Below are 10,930 nucleotides of genomic sequence, written 5' to 3' on the forward strand. Positions count from 1 at the left end.
TCGGTACGCCCCCAGTACAGAGAACATTCTCCCATAATTTAAAAAAAAAAAGAGACATACCTAGTGCACGAGGCTCCCACCACTTGCCAATAATTTGAATTATTTTTGTCATGAATAATTTGAATGTTAAAGGAAATTACTCCATGACAAAATTAATCTTAAAATTCATTTTGACTTAATTAGCTTAAATGTTTTTTCCCATTTTATCAACTATGCTGTCTATAACTCACTTCCTACAACTTACCCACAAAAAAATAATTTTTCAAAGGTAAAAAGATCCCTGCTTGGTAGCGCCCTTGCCCCCTAGATGGATACCGAAACATGCTCTCCCATTGGCTCAAACGCTGGTGTAGAAACCATACGACCAAGCAGAGATCTCTTGCCATTTTTCAAAATAGTATGTAATTTGTAATTAATCATATGATTGGGGAAAGTTTTTTTTTTTAACGATTCTCGATTTATGAAATTCCTTCTCATTTGTTTATAAGGAGACAGGGTTGAACAAGCAACACAAGGGAGTGAACCAATGAGTTACGACAAAATGGTGTCACACCTAGGAGGGCAAACAAGAATTTCATGTGAGAAGGAGACACACACACACACACACACACAAAGAACCTAGTGTATTCTGCCCCTGCCCCGATAGCTCAAAGGAGGCTGGAATTGATTATGGGTCAATAATGGTACCTAAAAATCCATTTCTAATGTCAGGAAGAAAAAGGACCTGGAAATCGTTTCTGAGACACCATACCAAAGGAAACTTAGAACAGCCATCCCACAAATATTAAAACGAGCTAAGAATCACCCATATCATTTCCATAATAGGGACACAATGACTTCTAAAAATTTACCTAAGACTGCTGCACCAACCACCAAAATCTTAAATCTTAAAGGATTTATAAGCATGAAAGCATGAATGGTTCAGCAACCCGACTTGAAAATCTATTATTAGCCTCCAGGATAAAAAAATGTTACTGTGCAGTAAATAAATGAAAAAATGGTGACTTATGAAAAGCTCCACATAAAAAATCCTCAGAGTACTTATATGCCGCAACTACAATAATCGTAATGGACTGTTGTTCACCATGCAATCATCATCATTGTCACTGTCATTATAAATCAATAGAAACAGTAACAACTGAATCTCTCTTTTCCTCCTATCTCTGATTCATAGGATGCAATTTAGGACTATGAAGGAATATCACTTTCCAGAACTGTTTTACCAAGTCAGAGTTCAAGCTTTGAATTACCGAACTGGCTGAATAATATTGCCATATCCATTCCTTGGATCATTGTAGGGACAGCTACGCCAACAGGGCAATCACGTGAGAAACCTATCTTTCCAGATTTCTGTACCTTCTTAATGCAACTCTTGAACTTCTCATGGCACTTCACACTCATCATGCCTGGCAAAACCCATAACAATCAGCACACAGTTCAGAGAAGAATTAAATAGTTGTTCAATAATTAATTTATCAATGAAACTATTCAACTTTTTTTTTTGAGGGGAGGGGAGAGGAGAGGACCATGAAAGTGAGACATTCAACCGAGAGTGGTACCAAGGAAGTACTTTCATGCAGGGTTACCTCCTCATTTCAGTTAAATTGGAATAAGTGATGTGGCCCCACAAAGACAATACAACAACAATATGGGTAGCCAATCATATGAGCACTTGAATCGTATAACTTTGCTTCACCTCAAAGCACCATTTCATTATAGACAAATTACAAATAGATCCTAGTAGTCTAACCTGACAAAATATCCATTTCTTTCATGAAAAGGTTTAAAGCCAGCACTGGCAGTGTTCTATATATCCACTGGAAGCTGATGTGGTATATTCTAAGCCAACTCATGGGGGATCCTCTTGATCAGTAGCTGATTCATGGTTCACCTTGTATTTCACTTTTGTGTTACACAACTTGGGAGAGCCATCAGATATTCTTGAATTTTTAAAAGCAAGGATATAAAATGACTCTTTTTGCTATGTGGCACAATGGTTTAGGCCAGAACATGCTATATGGACTGCATCATGAATGCATGGTTGTGCGGCCACTTAAGCTGCCACATGTCAGAAACTCAGAATAGATCCCAAAAGACCAATAATCTTGTTCTCTTGTCCAAACAGAACGCTAGAACACTTCTGTTACTTCATTCAATTTAAATATCGTTTTGATAAGGCTATTTCTGTTAAAAATTTGGGAACATATGTGGTACCTGTCGGTCATAATATATAATTATTTAATTCAAGAAGCAGGTCAAGCAGGGCTCATATTAGATATTGCTGGACACTGGACAAGAATTCTCTGGACAGTTTATGGATGGCCAATGAAAGTTAGGCTAGGAAAATCAGAGTCACAATAGGTTGTTTGCTAATTAGTAGAAATTGTCAATGGACATTTCTGGAATTTAATTTTGAGATGAGGAATAGATGGAGTTAGGGTTTTGGCATGGTAAAGAAAATCTTCTAAGGCAGAGAAGCAGAGAAAAAAGGAAATAAAGAAGAGAAGAATGAAGTGACAGATTCTACAGGGATTACACAACTGCATCATTAAGCATCATATCTACATGGTGTTAAAAATATCACAACATCAAAAAATTCTGGTTGGACCAACTTTTATGTGGGATGATAATGATCCCGGATACATTTGAACTAGAATGGGTGCTGGGGTTGATCAATTAAATAATTCAACTCCCTCCATAATAAAGGTACCCACATAAGAGCATTCTCATTTCAATTTTTGCTCCACTCAATACATCGTTACCTTATAGATATACCTAGACATGGCTCCCAACATATAACCTGAAAAGATCTTCTCTCTTTTGTTTTTTTAGGGTTTTGCTTGGTGTAACCATGACGGTTAAACCAAGCCTGTAATCATGACGGGCGGATGATCAATTTGTACAATTTGGGGGGGGGGCATAAATGGTAAGGGTCATGTCAGCTTCATTATGATCTTTTGTCTTATATGCAAAACCCTTTTGTCATATATATGCCACATAGATGGTTATAGGCTTGGTGTAACCATGCATAACCCTATTTTTTTTATCTATCAATAACGCTATTTCATTTTGTGTTGTGAAACTAATTATTGAGTTCATGATACAAGGCATCTATGGCTCATATAAAATGTTTGATCAGCAACAAAGAGATGAATGCATAATTTAGGGGAGGTTCTTGTGTGTATAATTACATCCTTTTTGTTATATTAACACTTTTTTTTTTTGTTTTATTGCATCCAAGTACTCATAAAATGGTCAGCATTCAGCAAGAGTACTTTGACAATTTACACTTTACAGCATAAAAAAGAAAACATGACTCAATAGAGTGAATGCATAACAGAATTTGTATAGCCAACCCCAAATACCCAGGACGAAGATTGGTTAAGCATGTACTCTGACAGATATTAGGTATTTTACAGAATTTGTTTAGCCAAACCCAATACCCAGTTTGAGGAATGTTAAGTATACATGTAACATAGTTAAAACATAATGAAAAGGGAAAACTACACAGGGTAAGACAGTTACTCCTAATAATGGCAATCCATGCATTCTGAAGGAATCTATGCTTATGGTAATTTTTCTTCCATGTCCCTCTTCTGTCAATAGCATTAAAAGCTGAATAGTACTGACAAAAATAGCAGTGTAATGCCACAGAGATGTCTTATAGCAGCTAAAAATGAAACACACTTAAATTTATTGACCATTCCACTTAAGCCAAATCTTTCATTCTTCATTGTTGAGCAATAAATCTAAAGCCAATCTTAAAAGTTGGGACTACATGTTACAAAAAAACAGTTTCCTATGGTTCTTCAGAAAGGCTTACAATCCATATAAGAACAATCCTATAAGAAGTGGACAAAAAACAAAAACAAGACCAGGATAAATATAAATCCGCCAAATAGGCATGCATTTTCAATTCAAAGCATTAGCAAGTTTTATATTGTTTGGAAAGGTATAGGGGGAAATGTGAATCCCATTTGCCCATTTTAGCAGTACTAAGTCTCAATTTCTTAAAATTAATGATCATATAGTATATATATTTAACAGAAAAATAAGATAAACGAGGACGATGTTATTGGTGAAGCCTGATTTCAGTTTAATCCAGGAAGTACTGGTGATTCTTCCCCAATATCGGCAGTCCCGCTCGTCGCTGAGTGGACCAGGGGGTTGCACCCCTGAGCTGAATTTTTGGGAATCATTTATACAGGGAGCAATTTTGTACTTTCGGGGATTAGGGTTTCTCTATATTGTATTGTGTATATAAGGGTTATCTCGTAAGGAGGTAAGGCTGAAGGTTTTGTATTTTCTTCAACAGAATAGTGGGAGCTCTGGACGTAGCGCTTCTTGGGTGAACCACGTAAATCCTTGTGTTCTGTGTATGTGATTCTTTTTTTGTTTTTCTTTTGCAAATCGCTGTTTTCCTGTGTTGTTAATTCTTAACAGACAATTCTACAGGAATTGGAAATTATTCATCTAACCAAGTGAAAGAAAATAATGCAGAAAGTAAACCTTTTTTCTCGACGCATTCATCGTGAATCTTACAACAGGCATCGAGGTCATCACATGGCTTTTCTCCGGGACAACCACTCCATCCTACTCCACAATATTTCCCGTAACGAATCCCAACAGCTGAAATTGATGCAAAACCAATAAAACAGTAGAAGGAAATATTAATAATTAATAAGAGATTAAATACAAGTTCTTCAAATAAGGAATATAGAACGAGATCCGAATAAAGATCTTACAATTACAGTTTTCGGCGACACAGGTTTTGCTGCATTGGACCTGTTATTCATAGATTCAGGGAATATTAGGAATTTATAAAACCAAACAAGTTGAACCAGGGGATTGGGAGAATGGAAAATTGCAGAAGAAGTTAGGGATCGAACCCAGATCCAGTTGAACCTGGGGATTGGGAGAGCAATCAGCGACGACAAGGAGCGCGAAAATGAGTGCTATAGTGACAACATAACGCGGCCACTTGGGAAGATGTGGTCGAAGCATTTCTCCCTCGCTGCCTCCTCGGCCGCTGGTTTTTCTGTTCTCTTTTTTCTCCCTTCTCGCCCTCTCTCTCTCTCTCCTATTTCGGTTGGTGACTGAGACTTCTTAAATTTCAACAAATCGTTGGTCATAATTTGTTATTCCTCAGCTACCCTCGGGCCTCGACATAGTCCACAATCCTAACCCGACCGATCCAATCCAACCCAACCCGCCCATATTTAAGTATTTTGCATTGTGAAAGTAGGAAAAAGCAATTACCAGAAACTCTGCTCTCCTCTAGCCAGATTTTTCATTTTTATTTTCTTGGTATAAAGAAAATTTAAAATTTATTGAGAAGAAGAGTCGTTACAAGCATGGTTCAAAATTTCGCAATATATCGTTGAAATTTCGGTATATTTCGGTAATTTTGACACTACTGAGACGAGATGGGTTTTCGAAATGAAAAAATGTTCAAATTCGGTATATTTCGTTAAACAATGTGTATTTAATTATTATACATCAAGGTCTGATCGTATACTGTCAATCAAGGGTGCAAACCCAAAACACTACTTTGAGTTCATTTTTTTGTAATATGAAGGTTTAAATGTGTTTATTTAGCTTAAATAAGGGTTAAATAAGGGTCTACATGAAGTATCAGGCCTTAATATGGCCAAAAACCCACTGAGATGGAATACCGAAATATGGCAAAAAAAATACCATATTTCGGCAAAATTTCGATATATTTTGGGATATTTTGGAAATCTCGACCAACCCGAAATGGCGAGACAAGACGAGATTTAAACCTTGGTTACAAGCCGTAGCATATGCCTTACAAAGTTGTAGAAGCCACAAAGAGGTAAGAGGCCAAACTTTTGGAGACTCAATCGAAAGAGCCGACCTGGCCAAGAAATCCGCCATAGAGTTGGAGGACCTTCGAATATAGGAAAAACTGCAAGAGAGAAAAGATTTCTACAGATGAAGAAAATCTTGACAAATGGTATCAATCTCGATCTCTGAGTTAGACATAGAGCATAATTGGTTAACCAAATTAGAGCAATCCGATTCAACCAAGATCTGACTGAAGCCATTCCTAGCTGCATGGAGAAGACCAAATCAAATTGCGATAGCTTCGCCAATAAGCGGTGACTCACAATGCATCCAATAAGAATAAGCCGATAGAGGAGAGCCAAGATGATCCCGAATAATAATACCAATACATCCTCTTTTAGAATCTTTACTCCAAGTTGCATCACAATTTATTTTAACAAAGTGAAGAGGCGGAGATGTCCAATGATAATTGGTCACCGACGATAGGTTTGAAGGAATGTCCATGACAGGAGAGGAATTTTTTGGATTCCTTTGAGTAGTCAACTTAAATTCTTGAAAGGCTTTCTCTGCCACTTTGATGACTTCTTGAGGAGACCAAAGTTGTTTCTTGAATATAAGATCATTTTGGGCTCTCCATATATACCACAAAATAAAAGATGTGTCCTTTTGTTTCCGTAAATGCAAGATCAGTCGCCCAAGGGCCTTAATTGACACTTGAGCATTCTGGTAAGTCTTCTCCTTCCTCGGTATGTATATTCATCTCTCCTCAAGCTCTATTTAAATTTCATTGAAAATGAAATAGATGCAATTTTTGGTAGATTCTGACAAGCTTTCAACCAAAAGCTCAGAACTCGTCATCATTGTTGAAGGCTCGTCAAGAATTGTGACCAAGGGATTCTCCTGAATATGTTAAGGAAAAAGGTTCTCTAAGCCGCTAGCGTAGGTACACTAACATCTTTCTATTTATCTTTCTTGTCCTCACATGAAATGACCCCATTGTTCTTGTACGATACCATTTTATTGCACCTCATTGGTATATGACTCTTTCTCAAAGATCCCTCTACCATGTATTAAAAATAGGGAAATTACATATCCCTCCTCTATACTCTACCCTAATTACATGTTCCTCCCTTAGTTTTTCCATCTTACATTTTGACCCCTTATGGCTCACGGTGTTAGAATGCTGTTAGTTAATGGTTTGAAAAGATGATATTATCGTTGTTCTAAAACACCGCAAGTAGAATTACAATGATACCCTTTTCATCATCTTCAACCTTAAACACCCATTATTTTCCTCCTCCACCAACCAAAACGAATTCAAGTTTTTCCGTGAAATTCTGCTTTAAACTAGAAGGAAAACGAAAAAAAAAGAAAAGAAAAGGAAAGTCTCATTTAATTCTTAAATTCTGACTATAGGAAAGAGCAAAATAATTAGTTGTAATTCATGTTCATAATCTGATTGCATAGGTTTCAGATTCAACTTTTTTGCCTACATTTTAATTTCTCGGTTGGGACTCAAATCTTTTCATTTTTCTTTTTTCGGGTTTTTCCGCTGCTTTTTCTCATTTCAGCTTGAACTCAAGAAACTTCCATTAGTGGTTCTCATAATTCAGAGCCTGGTGCTTCCGAAAATGACTCTGTGAAGCATTCACTACAAGTTGTCCATGCTCCATTCACGACCTAAATAGTGTTTGCGTCTTTGCAAGTGTCCTCTTGATGGAAAAAAAACCCTAGCTCCCTCAATCTTCTTCTTTTCTCTTTCCTCTCTCATCTTCATTTTTTTCGCCGCAACCTTCCTAAGTTCCAAGGCAACATCGGCTATAGAGTAGTATTTCTGCATCTGAAGGAGAAGAGATCCATGGATGGCCCATCTCGCCATCAGAAATTATTCCTCCATCTCTTCACAATTCTTCAGTTTCAGATAATGACAGAGGAGAGATCAGATATAAGAGGCTCCAGAGTCCGTGAGATCTTCACCCTGTACTCCAGAGTGGATCTTACCATTAACTTCATGAAACTGAATCCATTGAAGTGGATTTTGGTGGGTTCCATTTGCAGGAAAGGGGTTGCAGGAGAAGAAGAAGAAAAGAAGGGAGGGTAAAATGGTCTATTCACATGGATCAAGGGTTAGTTTGGGATTAAATCAAAAAGGTAAATGGGTCATCCCACACAATGACCCAGGGTTAGTTTGGGTATTATAAAAAAATTAATTATGCCACATCAGCATTTAACAGACAAATGTTAACGACAGCCCGGCAAGGGAGATTTTAGTAATTTTTCAAAAACTACAGGAGAATTGTATGAAAAATGGGACCACCAAGGGGAGGAACGTGTAATTAAGGCAAAGCACAAGGGAGGGGGATGTAATTTTCCCTGGAAGCACCCATCGGTGGAAGGTTTGGTTAGCTAGGGGAGTATCGGGTCGGGTTTTGATGGAGGCAGAAGGACATTTTCGTCATTTAGTCCATTCAACTAACCGTGTTCAGGGAAGAGCTTTCTCAGTTTCTTCGCAGAAGCCAGAAAGAAGGTGAACCGCCCTTTGGGAAACAGTTTTACTTGTCTCTGCACGTTTTGATGCTTCGACTTCTAAACCTTTTTTCATTCTTTTACAGAACCCTAAAGTTCTTCCTCTACAACTTCTCTTCTTTTTTTTGATAAGATTCTACAACTTCTCTTCAGGTATATGGAAGTCTTCAGCAAATCACCCCTACCAAAAACAAAACTCTCTGCTTTGATTGTCCGTCTTCTTTGAATCATCTAAGTGATTGCAGGTGCAAAAATGCACTAATTGGATTCTTTTCGAGATCGAGGACATGTCTGCTACAACAAACACTGCGTTTTCACCCCACGAAGAACTTTCTGCTTCGTGTCTCCGCAATGCGAATCATAAGGCACCATGTGAGCCCAAACCTCCCCTTCCTCCCCCAAAGAATCTTTCTTCTTGGTTCTTATTCGAAAGGATTTGTTTTTGGTTTGATTGAAATTGGATCATGCTACATAGTTGGTGTCAGAATTGTGGGGTTTCATTTGGGAAATTGTTGCTGTTGTTTAATGATTTTGTAAATTTGTGAGGTTTAATGGCGCTTTTTTAAATTTTCTCCACGAATTTATTTAATTCAGTGTTAGTAGGAAACCAAAATGATCTTGTGTGTCTAACCAGGTGTCTGCATCTGTTTGAATCTTGGAGGACCGAAGACACTTCATGATGTTCAACCATTTTTATTCAATTTATTTGCAGACCCTGTATGTTATTCTATTCTATTGTAGCATATAAAATAATGTTAGAAAAGAGAAGAAACAAAAAATAATACTTGGGCATCTTGATCTCTTAGACGGGTACCTTGTCACCCAAGTGCTTAGGCACCCCTCCACCGCTTTGGGTCGTCTTGACAACTATAGTCATAATAGCTAATGATTTGATACGGAATATCTAGTGCTAGGACCAGGATCACCTTCCTTCAGAGCTTGAAAAAGCCTCATGGCAGTTTATTTGAGGTCCAAATTTGACAGACATTTTCAAATCATCAAACCCTGGTCAGATTCAGATCTATTTGATATTCCGAAGTATTATTATAGAGGTTAAAAAGTATTTAAAAAGTCTTAAAAGTTAATAACTAAACACGATCCATTGAAAATCAAAGGAGAGTGGTTTGAGCCATCCGCAACCAAACACCTACTTCTTTCACCTCAAATTATTGAACCAAAGTCTTCTTTGGAAATTTTTTTTTTTTTGAGGTAAACTGTTGATTACAAACCACATAGAAGCCATAAGGAATGATCTGGATTTTCACCTATAAAATTTCATATCAAAATTTAATCATTTACCCTCACTTATAATGGGATACCTTTCCATTTACGCCCATATATCCTTCTGTTGTTTGCATACCTTGCTGGCAGTCCTTAATGCTTGATTTTGTCACTTGGTAAATTCCATTGGGTTAAAACTTGACATGTGAACAGGGGATATAGGGATTACATATCAACAAAATTTAGGCCCCATCAGACTTTGCCAAATGACAACAGTGGTGCCCATGCACATCCAGAAAAAACTGGCTCTTTCATAAATTCAAAATCCAGTAGGTTTTGTGCATAAAGATTTCATTGACAGGTAAAAAGCAGGCCTGGAGGCTGATGTGAGAAATAATCAAGTAATGCTTGCAATAGCTCAATGTGGTGTTCAATACAGCAAAAATTGTTCTAGGAGGTTCAAATGATGCCTACAGTTGCTTTATGGCATTAAACCACTGTCTAATCATGCCAAATATCTGGGACTCCACTTATTTCCAGAATCTCAGGAGTATAAGACTCCACTAAACCCCTCTATTGTTCCCTAGTAGTGTTTGTAAAAACTGAAAAAATGCATTTGAGTTTATGATGAGGGGATAGGAACACATACCCAGCAGCCTCAGTCCGTTGGAGTCAGTTTGCCTTCCAAAAAACTATGAGTGGTTTGGGAATTAGATCAAGCTTTGTCCATAATAAAGCTTTTACTCTCAAACTTGAAAAGTCAGTCTATGCAGAGTGTGATTGGAGTTACTATTTACTTCATCTGGCATGCTTGGATTAATTATTTCAACCCCCCCCCCCCCCCCAAATCAAATATTATTCCAATGTGTTCAGATGATTTGAAACTAATAGTTCCCTCTGCTCAGTCATCATGTCATCAATCACAAAAGATTACTACCCAACATGCATTAGATGCTTCAGATATCACCCATTACTTCCCAAAGCCTGAATTTCTTTTGGTGCTCAAAGATGGCAACTTCAATTCAAATTCAAACAAATCAAGATGGGCATCGATTGGTTGCATCAATGGCTGAGTAAATTTTGCGCACATTCTTCCTGGATTTGCATGATCAACTCAAGAAAATGCAGATCAATCAGACGAGGAGTCAACAGATGTTTGTCAATGCGAGCAAAGCACATACAGGTCTGGTATAACGCCGAGGGGATAATTCGACTCCTCATCAAGGACACAAAGATTGAAGTAGTAGCAATTAATGGGTAAACAGTTTATGCAGATTCAAATAAACCTATTCAGGAAGTTTATTCACAAATAGCAGTAACTAGCATCTCAAAGAAACTGACGGGGTAGAAGTAATTCAAGGTAGCTTTTTCATAG

The 10,930-nt window shown here is 37.5% G+C and overlaps 1 protein-coding gene across 1 annotated transcript; it reads right to left on the reverse strand.

Annotated features, from left to right (window-relative positions):
• Window positions 1-982: 982 nt before the first annotated feature.
• LOC122667995 (probable phospholipase A2 homolog 1) lies at window positions 983-5,063 on the reverse strand. Its single transcript, XM_043864505.1, has 4 exons — window positions 4,906-5,063; window positions 4,746-4,785; window positions 4,510-4,629; window positions 983-1,406 (listed from the first exon to the last, which is right to left on the reverse strand). The coding sequence occupies exons 1-4, from the start codon at window positions 5,002-5,004 to the stop codon at window positions 1,228-1,230; spliced, it is 438 nt and encodes a 145-aa protein (XP_043720440.1). The 5' UTR covers window positions 5,005-5,063; the 3' UTR covers window positions 983-1,227.
• Window positions 5,064-10,930: the final 5,867 nt, after the last annotated feature.

Source organism: Telopea speciosissima, chromosome 7 (genome assembly GCF_018873765.1).
Source record: "Telopea speciosissima isolate NSW1024214 ecotype Mountain lineage chromosome 7, Tspe_v1, whole genome shotgun sequence".
Classification (NCBI taxonomy): Eukaryota; Viridiplantae; Streptophyta; class Magnoliopsida; order Proteales; family Proteaceae; genus Telopea; species Telopea speciosissima.